Genomic DNA, 25,931 nt, shown 5'->3' on the forward strand with positions numbered 1-25,931 from the left:
AAAAAAAGAAAGAGAAAGAAAGAAAGAAAGAAAGAGAAAGAAAGAAAGAAAGAAAGAAAGAAAGAAAGAAAGAAAGAAAGAAAGAAAGAAAGAAAAGAGAAAAAGAAAGAAAGAAAAGAGAAAAAGCAAGCAAGCAAGCAAGCAAGCAATGGTGGCGGAGCCTGAGGAAGTCACCTATACAGGAACAGTGAGATGGGGGCGGGAAGGTGGCTTGGTCCACACAGATGGACCAAGATACTGGCTTCTGGGTCTCGGGCATTTGGGTGGGGCTTAGGGCAGCTGGACGCTCCAGGCCACTTTTTGCCAGCTTCGAGTGCTTCTGTTTATTCGTACGGCGCGAGGCATAAATACCAGTGAGTTTTGTGATGTTTGTACTGTGACATAGTTTGGGTTAGGAAAGCTTTTACTGTATTGAACATCTGCTGCTTTTGTCTGTTGTTGCGTTCCGCCCTCCTCCCTCTGGGGTCAGAACCTCGATCTCTGCATCTTCTCCACCACCTGCCCCTGCGGATTGTGGAGACTGACTCCAGAGCGGGCAGGGGATCAGACCTGGCCAATCAGAGCATCAGAATCTCCTGGTCTCAGCAATTGGTTCAGAGGCAGACATGTGACCCAGGACTGGCCCATCAGCGCACTTCACACTCCCGACTCGCAGTGGTTGGTTCAGGGAGAGGCAAGGCTCTAAAGTTGGACCAAAGAATCTTAATCTCAAGTCTCTATTGAAGTTTCTGCGCCCTTCCCACCAAGAATGGAACTGTTCCTGGTCATTTTGCTACTTGAGGAAGAAGCTTGTCGGAGAATGAAGCCAGCACTGGGAAGCACAGGCAAGACATGGAGAGACCAAATACAGATAACATCCCTCGATTACCTAGATCCAGCTATGCCTGAAGCTCTATACCCCAGAGCTTTTCAGTCATATAAACCAGTAAATTCCACTTAGGAAAAAAAACAAACAAACAACATCAAGGCGGTTTGAGTTGAGATTTGCTTACGTGCAACCACATTCTGCTTTTGTAGAATGTCATGCCTTCCAGAGCGGGGACATGGGTTACATGTCTGCTGCTGGACTAATCACCGTGACCAAGGTTTGTGAGATACACTGACTGACCAGGCCTGGAACACTCGCCCCTGTCTGGAGTCAAAAGTCATGCCCCACATTGTTCCCTAATTCAGTCACCTCTGAGCGCCCTCCCGCCCATGGTGAGCGATAGACTAGCCTTGAGTGCCAGCCACCTTACCGTGCCAGGGTCCCAAACGTCATATTTGGTGGGAGAGAGGGCAGCTCCTTCTTGACACGCCGGTCATCCTGGTCACTGATACGAATGTCGTTGAGCTGACGGTAGAGGAAATTCTCCCGAGCAGTTACCAGGCCGGCTTTCACTGCCCCGCGGTTCATGGCGATGTAGTTCCGGGTCAGCTCGTGGGGGCAGGTGGGCTGCTGCTTAAACACATTCCAGTGTCCGATGGCTGAGGGCAGGGAGAGACAGCACCGTGGTGCGGCAGTCAGTCTGGGACGTAAAGCAACCGGTGGTACCTGACTGAGAAGAACCTGGGCATGCACACCTTCCCATTAACCCGGAGCCTGCTGCGGGACAGCCCTGCGTGGCCTGTTGGAAAGGGAGGGGTCAGGATTCCCAGAGATTCCTGAGCATCCTTTGAGGAGCTGGGCTCGCCTGGCCTTTACCTCCTCGGGGCCATCAGAGGGTTGGTCCTGAGCCCCCTCCGTGCTCGAAGCTCACACCGCGCAGAGCACAGTCTTGCCTGGGGACAATGTTCCACACTGGCTGGGGCCCTTGCTCTTTCTCTGCTACCTTCGACCTGGACCTCGCCTGGACCTCCCCATCTCGGCCAAGCCCTGACTATGGTTTCCACCAGAATCATGCTGTGGGGCAGACCCCGTGACTCTTCAGCTCTTTCCCCAGAGTGTGGCCAGCTGTCCAGTGGCCAGCCTGGAGTGAGAGCTCAAGTCCCCTAGGGCTGCAGAGTCTGCTTGCTCACCTTCGGGGACCCCTCCGTCCAGCCCCCGGGTGTAGAGTCCATAATTAAAATCAATCCCAGGCAGACTGCAGCTTCTTTCTCGGGGCTTCCCGAGTTCAGCCTGTTTGGGGAAAGACAGAAAGAGGTGAGGAGTAGAATCCCAGACCAAGCACTTATACCAGACTCAGCCACGGCAGTCGTCGGATGCTCGCTTGGCCCCAGGCCCTGTGGGTGACCGGCAGGGCTACTAGGCTGTGGATGACAGAGCCCTCCCTGAGGGGGACCCTGAGACACACGCTGGAGAAGTCAGCCGAGGGTGCTCATGCTGAGGGACAGGCGAGCAGAGTCAAGTCAGGACGGCCCCTGAGGTCTTGAAAGAGGAGGCTCGTTTGTCCAGTGGAAGGTAGCAGGGCAAGTCCCTGCCCTGAGGAGCTGCGTTTGGGGTCCAGCCTAGATCTGCCTGGCTGGAGCTGGATGTGACTCGGCCACGCAGATATGCTGGAAGGCCCGGTTCAGAGATTCACCTGGAGGCCCATGTTGGGCGGGGGGAGGCATCTTTCCTACCTGGCTCTTCATTCCTACCAAAGATGGCTTATATCGCCTTCACTGTAGCTTGGGAGGATGTCGATGCCTTCTTGAATCCTCACCTGCAGGGGGAGCTATGGTGACAAGGCCGACTATCACCTTCCCAGTGGCTGGATGGCTTTCCTCACTCTCTTTGTCTCTGGTGAACTCCTCCTTGCCCCCAGGAAGGGGGTTGGAGGAATAAAATTGCCCTATTACCGACCACACGACTCCCGCATTTTATAGACAGGGAAGCGGACGCCTAGAGAGACAGTCATGATCCCTGGCTCCTAAGGGATGGGCTGGGTTTCACGTGCTGGTGTGTTTGGCCCCCAGCCAGGGCTCTTAGTCATTAGGTTAGATTACACTGCCCCTCTTCAGAGTAGCAGCTCCCTGAGGTCAGAGGTCCTATGCTGTACGGTGCTTAGAACATCTCCTTCTCTGCTTTATTGAGCCCTAGTTGGATTCTGACCGAGTCCCAGATACAATGTTCAGTCCTTCCTATGCGTCTCTCACTGGGTCCTCACAACCGCCCTGTGTGGCAGACCCCATCGCCAACCGCATTTCTCAGATGAGGAAGCTGAGGCATAGACAAGTTGGACGGTTTGCTCAAGGCCACACAGGAGGAAGTGGTCAGGCTGGGATTTGAACCCAAGCTGTCCATCTCCAGCCCACACTCAGATCCACCAGCTAAACAAATACCCACGAGCCAACCTGCCGGGATTTTAAATTCCCACACAGCCAGAACCATGATGTGCATTGCCTTCCCTTTCCTGGTGGCACATTGCAGGTGCTCAATAAATGCCTGAGATTAAAAACCTCTTCCTCTGGGAAGCTCTCCTGGGTTGCCTTCAGTCCAGACAACTTTCCCTGTTATATGGCATCCGGGGGCGGTGGCTGAGCTCTACCTATAGGGCACTTTCAAAATTACACAGTAACACCTCTGCGGCACAGAAGGGCTTTGACAATATGACGCTCAGGGAAAGAGCCAGTCACCAAGGATGACGTATTGCATGAGTTCATTGACGTGAAATGTCTCAAATAGCAAGTCCATTCCATAGAGACAGAAAGTAGATTAGTGGTGGCTTATGGCTGGGAGGGAGACGGGAATGGAAGGCTTAGGGTGTGGGGGTGATGCCTGAGAGGTGTCCTAAAATTCGTGGTAGTGATGGTTGTTTCCCAAGTCTGTGAATATGCAAAAAGCCCCTGGCTTTGTACAATTTATTTGGGTGAATTGTATGGAATGTGAATTATATCTCAGTAAAGCCACTGGAAATTACAAAGCAGTGTAATTAAGTCATTAATTGCGTGATGATCAGCTTAATGTCTGTCTCCCCTGGTAGAATGTGCTCTCAGTCTTTATGTATTTTAAGGTTAATTTTTTTTAGTGTTTTTTTTTTTTTTAAAGATAGACCTTGTTTTTTTAAAGCAGTTTTATGCTCACAGCAAAATTGAGCAGAAAGTGTAGAGATTGCCCCTCTGCCCCCTGCCTCCCCTTATTCTCACCCCTTTCTCCTGTGCCCAGCACAGAGTAGATGCTGGTAATGGGGGCGGAAGGACGGAATGAAGGAAGGAAGGAAATGCCTCCCTGGAGACCCTATCAGTTCTCTTCTTACACGTTGTTCTCCCTCTTCTCTCCCCCATCTCAAATCCAGGCCCCACCTCCCTTGAGAGGGATGGAGCTCCGGGTTCCAGGCAAAGGCACAGAGCCTCTGCTAGGTGGTTTGCTTTGAATTCCTTCTGCAAGACTCACTCTGAGCTGCAGACAAAGCTCTGGCTTCTCATTTGTTTATGAAAATGATCTGGCCTCTCCGGTGACTGCAGGGGAAGTTAATTAAAATGTGACTTCTCCAGGAGAGGCCCCCGCCTCCCTCAGGGCAGGTGCAGGTGGGCAGACTTCCAGCTGGCAAAGGAACGGCAGACTCAGGAGCTGGCTGTTACATTGGGGGGGGTGGGGGGCGGGCAGGGGGGACAGGGAAGCACACGGGTGCCTGTCTCTTCACTTTTTACCAAGAATTCCCCGGGAATCAACAACTGCCCAAACACTTTGAAACCTTAGGCTGCGAGAATCATCCCAATGGGAGATTCACCCATTCTTTTACTCTCTAAATATTGATTTTGTACCTACTCTGCACCAGGCCCTGTGTTGGGAGCTCTAAGGTGAACAAAGCAGACTCACAGTCTTTGCCCTTATGAAATTTATTGTTTTGCAAAAAGGACAACTGAAAAATAACAATAATCAAGCTCACCAAGGGGTTGGATTGGAGGAACACAGGTTGCCTCTAATTCTAAAAATCTGAGTCCATAGAGTGAAAGAAGATATTTACAATACATATATCTGGCAAAGGACTCTTATCCATCATATATAAAGAGCTGCTACAAATCAATAAGAAAAAAAAGGCAGACAATCCTATAGAAGGATGAGCAAGAGACTTTAACAGGCACTTCATTAAGAGGATGTCCAAGTGGCCAAGATCCATATGGCAAGTTGCTTAATGTCTGATAAATGCAAAGTAAAAACTCAATGCAATTGGTGAGAATGTGAAGGAACCAGAACACAGAGGCACTTGGTGGGAAGTATAAACAGCCACTGTGGAAAACTGTTTAGCAATATCTATTAAAGCTAAACATATGCCTACCTGGTAACCCAACAGTTCCTCCCGGACGCCCAACAGAAATGAGTGCCCGTGTCCAACAAAGACACGTCTGAGAGTGCTCACAGTGCCTCACTTCCTACTAGCCAAGTACCGGGTACAATCCAAATGGCCACGATAGGTGGATAAAAAAGTTGTGACATATTCATTCCACAGAACACTCCCTAGCAGCGGTTCTCAATCAGGGGCAGTTTTGGCCTCCCGGAGGACACCTGGCTATGTCGGAGACATTTTGAGTTGTCACAACTTGGGAAGGAGTTCTACTTTCCATGTGGTGGGTGGAGGCCAGGGATACTGCTAACCATCCTACAGGGCACAATACGGTCCTCACCTCCAACAACGAAGAATTATCTGGCCCCAAATGCCAATAGTGCCGAGGCTGGGAAATCCCACACTACAGCAACAACGAATAAATAGCCACATACAACCATACGGCAGCTCTCGCACGAAGCGTGGGATGAAAGAAGCCAGACACGCAAGGGATGCACAGAGGGAGCTCAGGGGCCCTTGGGGCTGGGGTCGTAGCTGAGAGCACGAGGGGGCTTCAGGGGCACGGGTCCTGCTGCTTCCTGACCTGATGTGGGTGCCCTGCATGCCGTGCAGTCCTGCCTGCTGGCCTCCTCCAGAACCCATGCCTCTGTGATGTGGCCGCGGCCACAGGTTGAAAGAGCAACGTGTTGTCGAGCGCCGCAGAGACCTCCCTTCACGCCAGCCCTGTGTAAGCGCCAGCACGGGATAAACAATAACAGCAACACAAAAACCATTTGTTAGGTCCCAAAGGGCTCTCTGCTATATGTGCTTTTGCGACGGTGGGTTCCCATCTGGAATTCCCGGAGTGTTGGTTTTGTCCTTTGCTCTAGCTTTCCCAGACTGGAGTATCAGCCGGCGGGAATGAGGTAGAGTTTCCCAAGAGTTCAGCGGAGAAGGGGGTTCAGCCTCCTAGCCCCGCAGCTGGACTGGCTTGCCTCTCAGGCGGGTCGCCCCCCAGCATCCGAGAGGGCCACCCATAGGAGATCAAAGGGTCCCTGGGCCCGTCTCGAGAACACCCCCGGAGCTGTGCGCAGAGCATCTGTCCAGGCTAGCACTGTGGGAGTGCTCCCTGACCTTTTCCTGGGTTCCCCCCCATCCCGCAGATACTCCCACGCTTGAAAGGCAGCTCAGTCCTTTAGGTCTAGAGGCCAGGTGCCTCGGGGTCCCTGCGTTCACAGGTGAATGCCCAGAGGACCAGCGGACTCACCCATGACCAGCTCCGCTGACCAGTGAGACGAGCTCACGGTCCCACCTTGTGCCAACGCCACTGACCGCGGTGACACCTGTAATCACAGTGACCATGCGCCAGGCTCCTTCACCTCCATCACCTCTGATGCTTAAAATCATCCTGCAGAGTGGTTGCTACTGTCCTGGCTCTCAGGTGGGGAAACAGAGGCCCGGACAGCTTTAGGACCACACAGCTTGTTTGCCACACAGCTCGTGAGTGGCCAACGCAGGATTTGAACCCACTTCTGACTCCAGGTGGTCTTTGTTGCCTCTGAACCACTCACTTGGCATTTAGCATGAACTAGCCATCATCTCCCCCTGTGCGCCAGGCTTAGCTCTGCAGGCAAGATGCTGCTCGTGCCGAGGGAGCATGCCTTTGACTTCTGCGCACGGCCCCTCCACCCACACGGGGTATGTATGTCGTAGCCTTATGCCCAGGAGGGTCCCGGGGCAAGTCCGCTGTTTTCATGTCTAGCTTGGGGTTGTGGGAGGAGCTGCTGCTTCAGAAAACACTGTAGGCCTGATGTGACCCAGACACAGGACAGGATGTCATGACCAGGTCAGGGAAAAGTGGGCAGGAGAAAGAAAGGAAGGAAGACGCCGACCTTGAATTGGCATTTTGGAGTGAGCTGACCTGAAACAGAGGCCAGCGGGTCAGCCAAGGAGGGCTGGAGAGCCAAGGCTTCTCTGGGGAGCTTCTTGGAAGCGGGAAGGAGCATTGAGCCAGAGGTGGAAGGGCCTGGCGCTGGTCTTGGGCCTCCTTTCCCAGCTTGTCCACAGAGACCTTCTAGAAGCCTACAGAGAGAAGCTGCCTGGCAGAGGGGTCTGCAGTCTCTGAGCACTTCAGGGGATCTGTGTGAAGCCAGCTAAGGATCCACAAGCAGTTGCTTAGAGCTCGTGACCCTGAACTTCCAGATGCAGGCAAGCGAGTCGTGACAGACATCTGAGATCAGCTGCCATTGAAATGCAAGGTAATTATTGATCACCTGCTTCGCCATCGCAACCCACTCTGATATCCATGAAATTGATGAGATTGACCACAAATCTCAGCTTTGATTAGCCACTTAGGTCCCCAAGCTACCAGCCCTCAACCCCCATCCCAGAACAGGATGAGAGACAGCCCAGGGGTCCCGGGGCAGATGGCATGGCTGGGCTGATGGGCCATGTGAAGGCTGTAAGCACCTTCCCCACATGGGGATCCCTTGGAACCACCACACTCTCTTTGCTGCAGAAGCAAAGAAAGGAACGAGGAGGAGAGTTCACATTTACTGAGCACCTCATACATGCCAGGCTCATGTTATGTGCTCTCATTTAGCACACCTTTTTACTGAGCGCTTACTGTCCTGAGAGCTTCTTGTGCTTCTCCCTGAACTCTGCCAATCCCATTTTACAGATGGGAAACCCAAAGGTTCACACCTGCCCAAGGCCACCCTGGTAGGAAATGCAGCAGCTGCGTAAAAGTCAGCTCTCTCAGATGAGCCGACCCCCCCCCCCCCCCCCCCAGCCGGCCTCCCAGCAGCTCTCTGAGGGAGGTCACATCATCACCAGTGGACAGATGGGGAAGTCCAGGCTCAGGAAGAGAAGGGACCCGTGAACCCCTTTCAGCCTGCACCTGCAAGCCCCCTGGCATTTCCCACGTCTGATGGTGGAATTCTAAGGCAGTTCCTGCAAAATCCTCATGGTCTTTTAAGAGGCACGCCTCAGCTTTGCACCTCAAGGACGTGTGAAATGTGGGAAGCTACTCAAATATAGCCCAGGAGCCAGTATCCCTCGTGGTGGTCGAGGTGCTTGAGTCAAGAGGCGTTGGGAGGTGGGAGCTGGATCCGGGCTCTGCATCAGACCACCCCACCCTCCTCAGCAGCATTCAAACTGTGCCTTTTTCCGAGTTTGCTCTGTCACAAAGTGGCTTGGCTGGGATACAGCTCTGGGTGACAGCTGTCCCCATCAGCAGACAGCTTCATTAAACCTCATTAAGATGTCATCCCTTGCTGTCTTATTTCCCGTCTCTCAGCTCTAATTAAAACCAGCTCTCTCCCTGTCCCAGGGGTCCTGGGATTCTCTGGGCTCCTTCTGCACCGCAAGCAGCTCCCTCCGCCACTTGCATGAAGGACCAAGCCCTGGACACCAGTCCCGGATCAGGCCAGGCAGGCAGCCCCACCCCCCACCCCCAGCAAAGGTCCCCTCGGAGCGCCAGTTGCGGGCGTGAGGACCACTGGGGCTTTCCAGGGGCAAGTCCAGGGGGCGGTTCCTTCAGGCTGCCGCCGTGCTCTGAAGTCACCTGAGCCTCGCCAGAGCTAGTTCCCCACGGAACAACTTCGCAACAAGCGAGCTGGCCATGCAATGCAAGTCTGAGAATTTCCCACCCAATATACTTTTGAAAATTCTTATCCAGCCCCTGTTTCCTAGCCAAGAGGGGAAAATGGGTGAAATCAGTTGCCTTGATTTCTTGGATGGCCCGAACTGGATCTGAATCTGGACGAATGAACAAGGGGCATTTTCCAAGATGGGTTTTCAGTCTGGGAGCTCGATGCCTGGGTTCTAGACTGACCGTAGATACTCAGTCCATCCGGAGAAATCCCCATAGAGGAAGCCCTCCCACTTCCTGGCTGCCACACAGAATGTAGTTCATTAACCCACTAGTCTAGCGTCTGGACTAAATGAATGTCCGACAGTTGAAAAGCCTCCACTCACTTTCCTGCATCCTATTAAAGTGTAGTTACGTGAAATCCCACAGTTATTGCCTGGTAGTTATTAAATAAATATCTGTATATAGTTATACCCATGCATACATATGCACACACATACCATTGCGCTCATGGAGGGATAGTTCATTATTATAAAACAACTTAAGATCCGCGAATGAAAAGCACAATATAAATGCAAATTGTGATCCTGATTAGCATAGAGGATATTTATTTATTTCCATAATGAGAACCTCAGATAAACAATCATGTGAAATAAGGTGCATTATGCATCAAAGGACTCTGGCGCCGTCTTAGAAGCCAGATTCTTTGAACCATGTACATTGTGTGAGAGTGGCAGTTGAAAACCGAATAATGATACTAAAAAGGCACACATGGGAAGACCACATCCATATATGATCAAAGGCATATAAAATAATGTCAAGTGAAAAAAAAACACAGCAAGATTCAGAATTTTACATATATTATGGTTACGACTGTGTTAAAAAAAAACAAAAACCTTCATTGAAAAAAATACTGGAAGGAAACACAACGTAACTGATTGTGTGAGGGTGTGTAGTTAGAGATAGGGGCCTTCAGAGAGGGTGCCGAGAGTTTACTTTTATTATTGAAAGAGTCAAAAGGCAGAGTTAAGGTGTGCGTTTCTATTTCCTGTGCACCTGCCAAGGGCCACAGTTAAGGGTCTTGTCCTGTGTCAGTACAATGACGAGGGTTATAATGGGGGCTGAGCTGGCCGCCCCCGGGTGGAGGAAGGTGTGGAGGGGAGGCCGCCGGCCAAGCATGAGGATGCAGGGAGCCGGCTTGTTAATGTCACACAGAACTGAGTCCCAGCTCTGTCCCCTCCCGTGTGACCTGGGGCACGTCACTTGGTTTGGCCCCTGCTTCCTCACCTGTAATACCGCTCCGGGGCTGCACTGAGTGTGTAGTGGGATCTGGCCTAGGGTGCTGTGGTAGAGTTGGTGTTCCTAGAGTAGCTCTCCACCTCAGGCCCCGGGGAGTCCCCACCGCACCTGCCTGGCACCTGCCCGGCCACCCCGCTCTCAGGGCTGGCCGGGGCTGCCTGTGTGTTGCCACCAGCCTGGTTCCTCCATCTCCCTGGGGTGGCCCAGGCTCCCCTCTCCCTCCGAGCTGCCAGGACCGTTACTGCAACTGATGTATGGCCTTTGCCGTTGAGGCGGTCACAGTGACGGGGCCCCTGCGCTCCCTCCCCTCCCCCGCCGACAGCTTGAAACCAGGTCCTTCATTTGCATTTACATGATCTCGCTGTGCAGCTTATGAGATCGAGAGATTTATTTGCTACTTAGCTTGATGTTTGATTACACTCGGAGAAGGCGGTGAGCGGCAAAGTGCATGGATGCGTCGCTCCGAGCCTGCAGCCTCTGGGGGCCGGTAACTCAACAGCAGGTTTAGGCGGATGAGGGGGAAACGCACAGCGTTTTGAAAAAGGCAGACGTGAGAGGCTGGAAGGAGAAAACACCATGATCTGGATTTCTTTTTCTTTTTAATGAAAGCAATAGAAACTGGCTACGATGTCATCTGAATTATGAACAGCCCCAAGCCACTCTCTGAGGGTGCTCGTTGTCCTGGGGAACAAACAGAAACTTTTCCTCCAGGGCAAAACCAGAGGCTCCTCAAAGAGATGGTGCCCCCAGAAAGGGGGCGAGGATCACCTCTGATTACTGGCATGGTTCTCGGGCCGGCTCTGCCACCTACACCTGTGTGGTCTGGACCCCAATGCTCCGCATCTGTGAAATGGGGCAAATGAACCCCCCACCTCTCCGGTCTGCGGCTGAGATGAGTGAGCGAGGTAACCTTAAACCACGGTGGACACAGAGTGGGGGCCCAATGAACAGGCTGTTTTCTGAAGAAACAAGGAATAAAAGTAAATGCTCCCAGGGAGAGAGGTCCCCCAGCGTCATGCCTTGCAGTCCAGAGTCACTGATGCGTTTTGTGGGTGGTGCACCGTGGGGGTCTGATTCTAGCCCCCTGGCAGTTCCGCTCCAGATGCCCACAGCTCAAGGGCGGACTCAAGGAAGGCAAGCTTGTTTTCAGAACAGTCCGAGCCGGGCATAATTAGGAGTGGAGGGCTGCCACCACCAGCCTCTACCCTGTGGCATTCCAGATCCAAACAGAAATCATTTGGAACGTTCCTGAGATGTTACAATTTGGCAATCTTGGGGCCAAACCCCATGGTTTGGAATTCTTGCTCCTCCACTCTGTGGAGACTTTGAGCAAGTTGCTTAACCCAGTCTGAGCCTATAAAATAGGCATAATGAGAGTCCCTAGCTCATAGGCTTGTTGGAGCATTTCATAAGGCACGGCAAGCTCTGAGCAGAGGTTCTTAATGAAAAAGTAGGCATAGGAGCTAGTGGTCTTCATTGGCCTCTCCACTATTTTGAATTATCAGCAACTCTGTCTGCATTCGTGTCAGCGGAGAACCAGCCATAAGACTCCTCTGTCCATTTGATGGCTCTTCAAAAGGTTAAACAGAACTGCCAGCTGACCCAGCAATTCCACTCCTAGGTAGACACCCAAAGAAACTGAAAGCAGATATTCAAGCTAATATATGTTCACAACAGCATTATTCACCTTTGCCAGAAGATGAAAACCAACCAGATGTCCATCAGCTGATGAGCGGATAATAAAATGTGCGAGATCCATACAGTAAACTATTAGCCATAAAAAGGCACGGAGTCCGTATAGACACTGCAACGTGCATGAACCTTGAAAGCGTTATGGTAAGGGAAGTGAAGCCGGACAGAAAAGCCACACAGCATGTGATTCCATCTATATGAAATGTCCAGAATAGGCAAATCCACAGAGAAAGAAGGCAGATTAGTGATTGCCCAGGAACGGGTCCAGAGGAGGATGGGAGGGACTGGTTAATGGGTATGGGCTTTCCTTTTGGGGTGATGAACATGTCTTAGAACAGAGGAGTGACTGAATGACATCGTAGATGCGCTAAATACCGCTGAACTGTACCCTTACAAACGGTTGATGGTTAATTTTATGTAAATTTTGCCTCAATAAAAAGAAAAATTAATACATCCACAGGAAGGATATGCCATGCCTCCCACCCGAGCAATTTAGGAAGCTCTTTTCTCTCTCTGGGACGAGAAAGGAAAGAAATGCAAAGGTCTATCTCACTGTGGCACAGTGTGTTGGAAAACTTCGCTCCACCTTAAGGAAGTGAGGCTGCGTGGCGGTGGGTGGGTGGTGTCTTGGCCGGGACTGCAATATTTAAGCCACGTGCTGTGTGGTTTCGTTGCTCTCTCTGGTGGTCTGTATGGCCGGAAGCTGGTGAAGGCACATCTGTTAGAGGCTTTTTAGATCTTCACGAAGTATTTGTTCCAAAGCTGGTTAAGGGCCAGTGGAACTTGATGGATTCTACTTCCCATTACATGCCACCTGTGCTTCATGTGGCCTCCCTTTGGCAAGACTGCTGTGGGCAAGGGGAAGGAGCACGGAACCGGGTGTCCAGAGCCCTGGGAGCTGGTGTCCGTTCACCTTGCCTGCTCCCCGCGCCCCCTGCCTCGTCCATACTGGGGGACACCGTAGGAGATGAGTGCCTATCCCACCGAGTGCCACGAGTCTCCCGTGGCTCAGAGAGGAGTGCAGGGTCCCTGAGGTGGACGGCGAGGAGAGGTTCCCAGGAGCACGAAGGCCTCATCCTGAACCAGCCAGGCAGCCGCTATGATGCAAGTTTTATTTACGGGGGTCTCCACATCAGACTTCCTTAGAAGAGCATGCTCTAAGGCTTTCAGAGAAAAATGAGACTCCCTCGGTGAGGCCACCGTGGGGGTCCTCCCCAGGTCCACCTGGTGCAGGCAGATGGGATCCGAATCCAGACTCTGATCCGTCTCACCGTGCGACTGTGTGACCTGTTGGCGTCTCCGTTTGTCATCGTCCATGAAACCGGGGTAACCATCCCCACCTCCAGTGGAAAGACCAGATTTAGACGAGACACCTGAGATGAGGTGCCAAGGGGCACGCGGCGCGCAGTAGGTGTGCACCGGCGGGGGTGGGCTCCTCCTTGCCCTTCTCCAGCACGCCGCTGCCTCATAAAGGGAAGAAACACCTCTGCACCCATTTGGATGTGGCGTCCAACAAGGAAAGGGGCACGTCTGCAGACTGCTGAGGAGTAAGAAACAGACCGGGGGCCGCTCCACCGACAGGGAGCCGTTGGCTTGATGGATAAATGACTTGGTCACTCCAGCTGCCAAGGGTCGAAGCCAGCGGACCCTGGGACCACAGAGAAACCAGACTCAGGAAGGAGCCTCCCCACCAAAAAAAAAAGAGAGAGAGAGAGAGAGAAAGGGTGAGAAAAGAAAGAAAAAGAAAAAGCAGAGAATGATCTATGTACTTTTCAAAACTTAAAACAGAAATCAAAGGGAAACTGAACTGTTTTAAGTTTTGACAGCTGCAAGGATCATTCTGTTTGGTTACTCTATTTATGTTTTCATTTTCTTTATAGAGTCATTGAAAATCGCATCATGTAATAGGGAAGAAAAATGTTCAGTATTTCCCGCCCCCCCAGTACACCCTTGTTCCTTCCCGAGAACAGATGAAAACACCAGCTCCGGTGACTTCTGTTTTGATGTATATTTCATAATATCTCATTGATTGTAAGTTTTATTTCCATGTCAATAAAAAACTGGTATTGTAATAAATGAGAAGGAGTTTAACACAAAATGGCAGCTGACCTGTTAGCAGAGCAGGTAACGGAAGCAGAGGAAGAGGCTCCAGGACGAAGCCTGTTAATAAGGGTGGCTATTGATTGCGGCACGGGGCCGGGTGGCCGGAGGACAGGGCCCCCCTACTCCCTCTCAGTGCGGCGGTGGGCTGGTTTTCTGGTTGGCTCTGGGCTGCCGATCACAGAAGGTGATGCAGGGCCCCAAGCAATGCCTCTCTCCTCCAGCACAGACAGAGGCAGCCGCTGGTGGGGTGCAGGGCACCGTGCTCTGTACCCAGGGGCATACACAGATGGATAATGATCTGGTTTCTGAGGAAGGAGTATAGGGAGTGAGTGCAGGGATTTGGGCTGATCGGGGTGTGGGGGGAGACGTGACCTCAAGAGGCATTAACGCACAAGCTCGAGGGGGTGCGTCTTGGACAGGGATGTACCCGAAGGAAATCCTTCACAGTGTGAGGCTGTCCAGAGGCTTATGGGTGAGGGGCCACCATCCAGAAGGGGAGGAAGGCGCAGGAACTCCGGGCGGGGGGGCATCAGAGAAGGGCTTAGGCTCAGAGCAGGGCAGGGAGTCTGGCTCTGCTGGCTCTGGTGGGCTGCAGCGGCTTGGGGTCTTAAGAACATGAGGCTCTATCTTATCAATGGCTATAGCAGATGCTGGTGTCGTTTTGAGGGCCATGCAAAGTAGGCAGGCCCTACATGGCTAAAAATCTGCTTGTTTGGGCTAGTCTTAAAACAACTGGATATGTGAAACGTTGGTGCCGAAGGGCTTTTGAGCTAACGGGTCTCAGCCTGCTGTGAAGAAGTAAACCTCCCAGGGGCCAAATCCATCTTTCCGTCACCTCTCCAACATGCACTCCTGGGCCCCCACCGACTCCTGCCTCAGGAAAGGCCCCGACTCTGCAGCCCCAGGCAGACGCCTCAGGGACACGACCTCAGGTACTTTCTCCTCCCTGCGCCCACGTCACTCTGACTGACTGACTGGGTGCTGGTCTCGGCGGCAGCTCCCTCAGCTGCCCATCCATTGCATGAGCCTGGGGCAGCTCTGGCCCATTCACCACAGTGTCCCCAGCGCCTAGCACACAGTAGGTCTTCAACACACACTCCAGGAATGCTCATGTGACTGAGTGCCAGTGAGTATGGCAGGGGGGCTGATGTTCTGGAAGCTCATGGAAACCGTGCTCCTCCCAGGCCTGGCCTGTCTGGGGCAGGCCTTCTAGAACCCGGTATAGAATCTGTTCCCAGATTCTCCAGGGAGTTGAGCTCTGAGGGCAAAAAGGGGAAAAGGCCAGCCCTGCCCCGCAGTGGGGCCCACAGGAAGGCCGCAGTTTCTGGACTCAGCGGGAACACCAGAGCCCGGCAGTTTCCTGCCTTGTGACTCTGATGGGCAGGCGGGAACCGGGGGTGGGGGGAGGCTGGGGGCTAAAGGAGGGGGTCAGTCCAGGAGGGCAGCCCTGAGGAGGTTCCCTCTCCCTTTCTCTGGCCTTAGTGATCCCATCTGTAACGTGAGAGAGCAGAGTTAGCTGATTCCTAGGGCTCCCTCCGGCTCTGACAGTGTGTCTCTGGAGCACGTCTGGATCCACGTCACCCGGATCCACGTCGCCCAGGGCTTTTGTTCTGGAAGGCAGAGCAGCCCGGTGGGAGAGCTTCAGAGCCAGCCTGATCTGGGCTCAGGGTCCACACTCCCGCCTGTGAGCAGAGAGAACACAGGGCCGCTCGCACAGGGAGCTCATGGAACGGGGATGAGTGGCATTATTAGAGAGACCTGATGGTGCCTGTCCTACTTTTGCCTGCCGTACGGGCTCTCGCCACCTGCCCGCAACCAGAGTGACCAAAGCAAAGCCAACTGGGCCACCCTGGGATGGAACGCCACCCATGGCTTCTCCAGCACACGGCGCAGCTGCTTTGAGAACCATCCCTGGTTCGTGGGAAGCTCTCTAGATGCTGAGCTGCGCCCAGGGCAATGGGTGGAGGGCTGTGAGGTATGTGGTTCTGAAGACCCTGGATCAGCCAAACCGAGCCCGGGCCCACGAGGCCTTCCCTGTGCCCCCACCCTCCCGCACCTGCATGTACAGCTCCACATTGCAGATGCCCCAGCCCCGGGAGGAGGGAATGAGCAATGGGAAGAGATCTGAGCTCCCCTGAAGGTGCTTGGTGCATAAGACGGCTGATCGACATTAAGGGGGGTTGAGGGGCTGTGTTATAAATGATTTAATGGGTGGCTTCTTACACGCAATAGGGCTGCATAACTCAGGTAAAGATTTCAAATATATGGCGTAATTGCTACATGTGAAATCTGTTTGTACTTAGCTTTTAGTCTTGGAAATTACCAAGCTCTGTGCTGCTCCTACAATTAATCATTAAAGAATTAAGAGGGAGAATACTCATTATTGTAAAAGACTCCAGTGATGGTCTTGATCCAACTTATGAAATAGACAGATTTGGTGCAACTGAATAATTTTCCTCTTCTCTGCACAAAATCAGGAATGCTAGTCATACTCACTGGCTGGAGTGAATGCTTACAAACTCGCACAGACCAGCCTATAATTACCAAAATAGAAAAAGAACAGCATTTTGTAATGAATGACAAGCTGCTGAGTGGAAATCTAATTTGGTCTAATTAAGCAGCCTTTTGTGAGGATTTGTCTTTAGATGAAAAGAGGGAGCTGAGGAGATCTAAATGCAAATGAACTCCATCATTTTGGTGTTAAAGGGCCAGGCCCAGACCTCTCTTCTTCAGACGATGCCTTCTCTCCTTGTCACCCAAGCCCATGCGTGCCCCACCTGCCTCGGAGGAAAGTCACGCGTCTTGTCCCTTGTCCCTCATATCTCTTCAAACGGGACACCTCAAGTTGACAGAACTCTCAGGGAGCTTTCGCTTATTCAGGAGCAAATTTTATTTTGCCCAAAGTAATAAAAGCCACTGCGGTTTTGCTGAGTAGAGGAGTCCACTGCTGATGTCCGAGGGCGCACTTTCAGAAGTCTGGAGGGCTGGACGTATACCCGGTGCCATCAGCATTGACAGAGCTACGGGGGGAGGCGCCCCTGTGTTGGCCAGAGCACCCCCCCCCCACCCGGGTCAGCCACATCCCAGGCTCGGTCAGCCACACAGGTGGACCCTTTGGCCCAGAGAGGTAACAACGTGCACCTTGCCCCTCGGCCCCATGTGGCGGCCTCAGGGATGAGCAGAGGCCAAATGCTTAGCTGCCATTTGGGGGGTTCCCAAGACCGTCTTCAGCTTCAGTGACTCACTAGAAGGAACCATGGATCTCAGAAAAGCCACTGTTCTCACAGTCGTGGTTTACAGACACAGACTGAAGTCAGCTGACTGGGTAGGAGCCAGGAGTTGTCTCCGCCCCTGGAGTTGTGTGGATAACGTTGACTTCTCCCAGCTTTGATGTGTGATAATTTGCACAGAGCATGGCCGACCAAGGAAGCTCGCCCGAGCCTTCGTGTCCTGAGTTTTACTGAGAGCCGGTCACATGGATGGGCTGATCACTCGGATGGCTGACCTTAGTCTCCAGCCCCTCCAGAGCTCGAACCGACACCGTGTGGCCTGAGGACCCCACCATAAGTCACACCGTTAGCTTGGCCCGGCTGGTTCGGCCCACCCCAGCCAAACCAGACATTCTCATCAAGCAGGACATTCCAAGGGCTGAGAGATTAGAGGTCTACCTCCCAGGAACTGGGCCGATCCTTTCTTTGGAACGGGGTGTGGACATCCCAAAGCTGCTGGGTTAACCCTATACTGCCGAGCGGTAATACCCTCCTCACTGCCACCCCGGGGGGAAGTGGCAGAGTGGTAAGACCCGACGAGGTTGGGCAGATGAGAAGACAAAAACAGAATACGCCTCCTCCCATCACTCTGATGCCACAATCTCCCATCTCCACTCTCCAATTTGTTCTCAAAGACATTGCAAGCCGTCTGGGCTTTTTCATGGTTCCAACAGGAGCAAGTTGAACAAGGGAGAGGCAGGAGGCCGGGGCAGGTCCCCCTCAGCAGCCCCTGCCTGTGACCACTGGTTCAGCTGGAGAACGCCCCCCACACTGCCCTCTGATTCGGTGGCCTTCACTTCTCCGCGCCCCCAGATGCCTGCCCTGGCATTCAGGATGCCCGAGGGAGGAAGCTGGGAGGGACCGAAACGGAACATGGGACAGTAGGAGGGCACGGAGCATCCTGCGCGGAGAAACAGTAGAGGGGGAGCAGGACTCCTTCTGGTCTTGATTATGGGCTTGTTATGGGCTGTTTCTGGCCCCCAGATTCATAGGCTGGAAACTCACCCCCGGCGTGATAGCTTTTGCAGGTGGGCCCTTTGGGAGGTGATCAGGTCATGATAGGTCATGAGGGCGGAGTCCCCCTGAATGGGATTAACGCCCTTCTAAGAAAAGGCTGGAGGGCTGGCTTGTGCCTTTTCCACCGTGTGTGGCCACAAGGAGAAGCCAGCCATCCGTAAACCGGGAAGAAGGCCCTCACCAAGAGCCAGTCGTGCCGGCACCCTAACCTGTGAGAAATAAATGGGTGTTGTGTAAGCTCGTCTGTGGCAATTTGTGACAGCAACCCGAGCTGGCTGAGAGGAGCACCAACAGCTCCTGGGGGTTGAGCAAGTCCTCTGTGCAATGCCTTGGTCAGGGCTCAGTGCCTGACACTCACTGACCCCTGGTGACCCTCCCTGACCTGACCTCTCATTTAAAACTGTACCCCAGCCTCTCCTCACCTCCAACCCCGCTTGGTGCTTCTCCACAGCGCTTATCAACCGTGTATTTTACTGATGAACTGTGGTCGCCAACTTTCTCTCCTTTATAACACGGGAGCTTTGTGGGGCAGGGACTGTTCTGTTGCTGCTGCTCACTGCTCTGTCTCCAGTGCCTAGAATCATTTGGCACAGATAGTAGGTGCTCAAATCTTTATTGAAGGATGGATGGATGGATGGATGGATGCATGAGTGGATGGATGGATGAGTGGTTGGATGGATGGATGGATGGATGGATGGATGGATGGATGAATGAATGCTCATTGTATCCTATGAAGCAGGTCTGTTCTTACCCCAGTGTCACAGATTAGTGCTCAGCAGTGACATGCGTGCCCAGGGCCAGTCAGCTAATGGCCAGAGGCAGGGCTGGGAGGCCAGGGGGGCCTGACTCTGGGCTCCCTCTGGCTGGGGCCTCTACTGTCTGCCCCAGCCTCCTCACTATCCTCAGCACAGAGACAGCAATCAGCTTGGTGGGAGGTGGGCACAAGAGACTGCCTGTGGCTCCAGCTGTCCCCGGGGCCTGCAGAGGTCAAGGTTACAGCACGGACAAGTCAGGAAGGCCTCTCTATGGCCCTGAACCATCTCCTCTCTAGTTTCCTGGGGCTGCTGCAACAAACTGCCACAAACCTGGGGGCTTAAAACCACAGAAATTGGCTTTCACCCAATTCTGGGAGCTAGAAGTCCAAAATCAAGGTGGCTTCCTTCTGGAGGCTCTCGGGGAGAATGTGTCCCATGCCCCTCTCCTAGCTGCTGGTGGCCACCAGCCATCCTTGGCGTACCCTGGCTTGCAGTGTCTCTGCCACCCTCTGTCCCCATGTCACTGGGCCTCTTCCCTGTGTCTGTGCTCCACCTCCCTCCCCTTTCCCTTATAAGGACACTAGTCATTGGAACTGGGGCTTACCCGAAATCCAGTAAGGTATCATCTTGAAATCCTTAATTTGATGATACCTACAAAGGCCCTGTTTCCAAATCAGTTCCCATTCACAGGTACTGGGGTTAGGACTAGGCATATCTTCTTGGGGGACATAGTCAATCCTCCACACCCTCCAGCAACATGACACAGCAACACCATCCAGCCATCCACACTGACAATGCACAGGGTTGGGGGGCGTGCCTATCAATGCAGAGCCCTGATCAAAGAGATATCATGGGAACTACCTCGGTGCCAAGCACTGTATGAGGACAAGCCAGACTCCATCTCCCGGGACTGATGTCATGTTATTACAGCTCACGGGGAGACAGGAGCTCAAAAAGGTACATAAGCAAGGTTCTAGGGGCCCAGAAGCTGAAAGAAGGTCACCATCCCCCTCCTGGGAGGGTGTGGGATCATGGGGGGAAGGTTTCCCAGAGCATGGGGTATGTGAAGTAGAAGTGAGGGGAGAGGTGGATTTTTCTGGCGGTAACGTGCGAGGGGCATTCCTGGAAGCGTGTGGCCACAGGGACCACGTGGAGGCTAGGACACGCAGAATCCCGTGGCACGTCGGCATCATAAGTATATCAGGCTGCGGGGGTGCTGAGGAGGGAGGAGGCTTATCTGCCTGCCAGTTTCGGGGCAGACTTCCTGGAAGAGGCAGCATATCAGAAGGACTTGGAATGCTGACCAGCGGGATACGGGTGGCATCTCACAGCATGTGCCCAGATGGTAGGAAGGCGTGACCAGGAAACATGGCCGCAGAAGATGGTCCGCTGACCGGGGGAAAGATGAGCAGTGGGGCCAGACTCTGCCAGGCTCCCTTCCGTAGCGGGTGATGGGCGTCCTGCTCAGTTCGGGTCAGTGGTCGTGGGATGATCAGCACATAGCAGTTAGGAGAGTCAGACTGGTGGTACAGGAGAGGCCGGGAGGGAAGGCAGGAAGCGGGGGGGTCCCCAGGAGTCTGGCTTGGCACTCCAGATGGGAGGTGACAAACGTCTGAGTTGAGATTCCTGTCAATGCAGGACATCTGAGCTGTTTCAGCCTCGAGCATCTCCAAAGGTGATTCAGTGCAGAGAAGGCTGCAGGCTGATGTCACGTGGCTCCTTTATTCTTCCTGCCCCTAACCTATCCCCTTCTCCCTGCCCCACTCCCCTGGATTTCTCCCTTGACCAGGGCATTCAGGACTGGCGAGCCCTAGGGAAGTTCGGAGAGGATTATCTGCTCCGCCCCACGGCGGGCCTCCTCCTCACCGCAGCATCCCTTGGGCAGTGAGACTAGAACCCACCTGGGTCCTGTGACGTTCCCCACTGCAGGCCAGGCTTAAAATCAGAGCCCGGTGGTAAATGTGACCTTGAAGAACAAGAATTAAATATTTGCTCTTGCCCAGATTTTTCTATTCCCCATGATGTCCAGACAGGGCTCTCCCAGATACCCGGGGAATCTGTTCTTTTCAGAATGGCAGAAAAGCCTCATTTTAAAGGGCGGGGAACAAACTGCAGAGGAGAGTCCCAGCCTTTGCTCAAAAGGTTCAAATGCCATCCCTGCCCCCTCGGAGACCCGAGGCCCAGTTAATGCGGCCAGCATGGAGCAAAAGTCTTTTTGTGCTGAATCGTCACCCCCTTTCAACAATAAAATGGTTAAAAGTTTTCGTCTTAAATGATGTGCTTCCTCAATGGAAGACAATCTCAAAAGGACAGAGCATTTTTACTATTCTATACCCCAGAATTCCCCTAAGAAATCAAATATAATCCTCTTTAAGAAGCTTTAAATAATTTTGAGCTTTCTTATTGACTTATTAAAAAGCGGCTTAAAACACGCCTTCGATGCAATCCTTTTACAAGGGTCAGGGATATAAAATTTGAAGAAATATAATTAGTAGATCAGTTGGAAAGGCATAAGCAGTCAGGTCCAATTTTGACTATTTCAGAGAAACACCCCCAACCAACCTGCCCTGGGACGGGGGTGCCATTTCTCCCCCGCTTTCTCCTTTATCCCTGCATGAATCATCATGCATTTCGTAATTCCCGAATGGTTCTCTGCCCAGAGGAATCTGCTGCCACAACTCTACTCACATTTCCCCTGGCAGCCCATCTGTGAGCTTGCCTCTGGTCCTAATGACTGAACTTCTCAGAAACCCCTTTGTTAAGAGCTTCAAAGGGCTTAGAACATTCCCACGGTGGCCTTTGATCCCTGGCATCCTTGAGTGATCCGAACCCGGCTCAGCAGTGCACTTTGAACGACCCCGTTCTTCCATTCCACTGGAGCCACGCTCCTTCCTGGGATGAATAGAGCCACAGTCACATTTCGATAATTTTCATGTTTGAGTGAATGAATGGATGGGTGAGCGGAGGAAAGCCCAAGGCCTTCCTGAGTGTGTGACTGTCCAACAGAAAGCCACACAGACAGGGACTAGGAAAACCAGACACAAGACGTCATCCTGACATGCATACAGTTTAGAAATTCGATGTGTGGGTTTAGAAGCCACAACTGCCTGCCTGGTGAAATCCAAGCTCTGTTACTCCCCAGCGGGGCAATCTTGGGCACATGACTGCATCCCTCTTTGCCTCAATGTCCCCAGTTATAAAATGGGGATGCAAAGTAGGAACTTCCTCCAAGGGTAGTCATGAGAACCGGAGAAGAGAACACTTATCAGGAATCAGAACCTACAAAGTGGCTGGCGGTGTGGGCTCAAACCAGGAAGACACTCTGAGTCTCATGTGGCTCAGTCCGATCAGTAGCTTGCGCCGTGCCTGCACGCAGCAAACCCTCAGGAGAAGGGGAGAAGAAGTGTGGTTACGTTCCCGTTCATGTCTGCCTGCACGCAAACACACTTACTGTCGTGCCTGGTCTAAGTGTGCCAGAAGACTATTCACATCAATCTCCTGCTAAGGAGCCTGGCAGATAACTTCCAAAATAACCAGCCCATCTTCTCACAGAAACCTCCCTGGGTGCCATCACTTGACACCTATTTGCAGACAAATATCCACCAACAGGTGTGTGCCAGGCATCGTGCTCAGCGCCGGGGACACTGAAATGAGAGACACAATTCTCAGCTCCCCTAAACTTGTAATTTCCTGAGGTACAGAAAGAAGGAAACAGGTGGGCATGGGGCAGAGTAATGGGAGCCACTATAGGGGTCTGTTCGGGTGCTGGGCTCTGTGGTCAGATTTAGCAAATAAGAAAAATGCAAGACATCCAGCTAAATTCAAAATTTCAAACAAAACGAATAATTTTTTGGTATAAACGCGTCCCAAATACTGCACAGGACATACTTACTATTTATTCATTGTTTATCGTGAATTCAAATGTGACTGGACAGCCTGTATTTTACCTGGTGGCCCTAGCTGGGTCGGAATGACACGAAGTTCACCCTCAGGGGAGGGCCAGAGGCTGTGGTCATCCCCAGCAGTAGTCATTCAGAATCTGGTAATGACCCCTGGCACGTTACCCAGTGATCAGGCTGCACGTTTGTCTTAGTCCGTCAGGCAGCTGTAACGGAATACAACAGACCGTGACTTCTCACGGCTCTGGATGCTGTGGAGCCCAAGATCAAGGCACCAGCAGTTGGGCCGGGTGAGAACCCTCTGCCAGTTGCATCTGGCCCGCGCTTAGCTGTGTCCTCACATGCCAGCAAGAGAGCCAGGGAGCTCTCCGAGGTCCCTTTTATAAGGACACGAATCCCAAGAGTCGGGGCTCCTCCTTCATGATGAATCACCTCCCAAAGGCCGCCCCCTCCTAATACCGTCACCTTGGGGGTTAGGATTTCAACATATGAATTTGGGGGGGACAAAAATATTCTGTCCAGGGACTCAGCAGGGAGTCTGCTTCTCCCTTTGCCCCTCCCACCCCTTGTGCTTTCTCTCTCTCTCTCTCTCTCTCTCTCTCTGTCTCAAATAAATAAATAAAATCTTCAAAAAAAATTTCAGTTCACTGCAACATATCTTTCAGGTAAAAATCATGCTCCCCTTAAAACAGAATGACCTGGGGCTGGCCAGGCCTCCCCGCACCAACCTTCCCATTTATGGTACAATGTCAAAGCATCCCAGGGCAGAAGACATGTGGGATTTTGAGAAGCAGCTTTAGACATCTGTGCAGGAACTGAGGGCATGGCGGTTGACTTGGGGTGGTCATGGGGTCTAAAGAAAGTGATGGAAAGGAGAGGGTGGACCTCATGTCAGGGGCCTGAGAGCACTGTGGGCAGACGGGGGGATGCAGCAGAATGACACCCCCACTTCCTGCTCTGGGGTTCTGTCACCTGTCACAGAGTTCCGGGGAGCTGGGCTTGTGGCCACCTCCTCCAGATCACTTCTGGGAGCCCCTCCATCTTCTCCATCTTGTTCCGTGTCATTTCCTACTGGGTTTGGGATCACAGATGCCAGGTTGCATGCTCCAAGGGCCATGGCTTTCCTACCAAATTATAGGCTTCCTGGAACCTCCGAATCGTGCATGCAAGGCCGACTCCTCCATCAGGGACTGGGACAGGGTGACCAGGGCCCACAGGACTTAGAGGGGCCTGCAAAAATGTTTTAATTTCTTTCCCAAGCAGAAGGAAAAAAAAATAAACATATCCATCTATAAGATATAATTTTTAAATTTTTTTAGGGTTCATGAAGGCAGAAGGGCCCCGAGCGTGTGGCTGGGGAAATGGCCCGTTTCTTTCTCAGGGAGGAATAAGCATCTGGATCTCAGAGCACTGGGGACCAGGAGGCAGCACACCCTCCAGCAGAAAGAGCACAGGGAAGGGGCAGGACACTGACTCTGCCTCCCCCCCTCCAATGGCGCCCGCAGGAGCTGAGCAGTCAGGCTCTGCAATCATGTGGACCTGGGTTCTAATCCTGCCTCCTCTGCATACCAGCCATGGGCCGCCCTTGCTGAGCCCGGGGCTGTGAAATGGGGATGGCGACACCCCTTACCACCAAGGGCCGCTGTGATGACTGGGCAGTCACCGCCCGCAGAAAACACTCAGGACGAGGCTCGGCACCTCATTAGTGCCCCCCAAAGGGTGGCTGTTATTCCTGTGACTGACGCACGCTGAAATGTCTTGGAAAAGAAATGACGGAGCAACTAGCATCTTTGTATAAGGCCTGTAGCTGGAACCAATGTCAAGTTCCTGGCGTTGACGTACCCTTGGTTGAGATGTCACCACTGGGAGAAGCTGAAGGAAGGGCACTAAGGACCCCTCTGTACTGTTCTTGCAACTTCCTATGAGTTGATGGTTATTTTGAAATTAAAAGTTAAAAAAAAAAAGATGGGGCCAATGGAAATGCCCTTTGTCAAAACAGAGTATCGATGCCAACAAAGGGTGAATGGACTTCGTGAATAACTCTCATTTTCTGGGAAACTCTGAGGGGCCCGTGTGTCCCCTCATGTCTCCCTCCTGCCCCTGTTCAGCTGCCGTGGTATTTTCCTTCATTATGCCAGCGCCTCAGAAGTAAACCTCTCTAATTTTCTACACCACAGCTATTTATTTAAATGCTAACTCGCATTATGAAGTGATAATCCACACGCGCAGGAGATAATTTATGAAGCATTTAAATTAAGAGGAGCAGCTAATTGGGAGCATGTGTCTTATAAGCCTCGCTAACACCAGAAAACTACAAATTAGGGGGAAAATGGAAGATATTTTTATCTTGCTTTTATCTTCTTTTGGAAGGCACTCGGAGGAAAAAATCTCCCTGTGATGCACACACTGGTCCCCCAGGCCCTCTGGAGGCTGGTGTCTCTACCCTGGCTCTCACCCGGCGGCTTACAGAGACCCCCTTCCACCCGGGCAAGTGGGGGTGCCCCGCACCACCCCTGTTCTGATAAGGGAGAATCCTCGGGGTTTTGTCAGAAAGCTTCTCAGTTCCACTACAAAGATGCAAGTGGCAAAGATGAGTACTTTTTAGGTGTTTTTGCCTGATAAGCGCAGGAGAGGCAATTTATAATGATGTTGGATCTTCCATTTTGAAAAGGGCTGCCTCGGTTTCTGTACACAAGCTGAGAGTTAAACCAGAACATACGGGTGCCGTGTGTGTCTGTGTGTGTATGCGTGTGGGCGTGTGTTTGTGTGCATATGTGCCCACACGTGTTCACAAGTATGCATGTGTGTTTGTTCACTTACTCTTTCAAAAGATTTAAGTGAGCACCTACTAAGTGAAAGGCACGGGGGAGGGCGCCTGGGGGGCTCATTCGGTGAAGCGTCTGCCTTCGGCTCAGGTCATGATCTCAGGGTCCTGGGATCGAGCCCCGCATCGGGCTCTCTGCTCAGCGGGGAGCCTGCTCCTCCCCACTCGTTCTCTCTCTCTCCCTCAAATAAATAAATAAAATCTTTTAAAAAAGGAAAAGAAAAAGAAAAGAACTGGGGACAGAGCAGTGAGCAAAAGAGACGTCCTGGTGCCCAGTCACGTGACTCTCGCATTCTCGCCTGAAGGGCAGATGCTA

At 52.5% G+C, this 25,931-nt stretch overlaps 1 protein-coding gene across 3 annotated transcripts in view; it reads right to left on the reverse strand.

Annotated features, from left to right (window-relative positions):
• The window catches only part of CFAP77 (cilia and flagella associated protein 77), a 125,109-nt gene that overhangs the window by 51,509 nt on the left and 47,669 nt on the right, over window positions 1–25,931 (reverse strand). For all 3 annotated transcript variants that reach the window (XM_025888505.2, XM_073876722.1, XM_073876723.1), the window contains 2 exons: window positions 1,999–2,098; window positions 1,239–1,467 (listed from right to left, as the gene is read on the reverse strand). In XM_025888505.2, coding sequence (XP_025744290.1) covers window positions 1,239–1,467; window positions 1,999–2,098 — 329 coding nt within the window. The remainder of the gene's footprint in view (window positions 1–1,238; window positions 1,468–1,998; window positions 2,099–25,931) is intronic.

This window comes from Callorhinus ursinus, unplaced genomic scaffold (assembly GCF_003265705.2).
Source record: "Callorhinus ursinus isolate GAN/ISIS: 27379988/994484 unplaced genomic scaffold, GSC_fseal_2.0 scaffold24, whole genome shotgun sequence".
Lineage (NCBI taxonomy): Eukaryota > Metazoa > Chordata > Mammalia > Carnivora > Otariidae > Callorhinus > Callorhinus ursinus.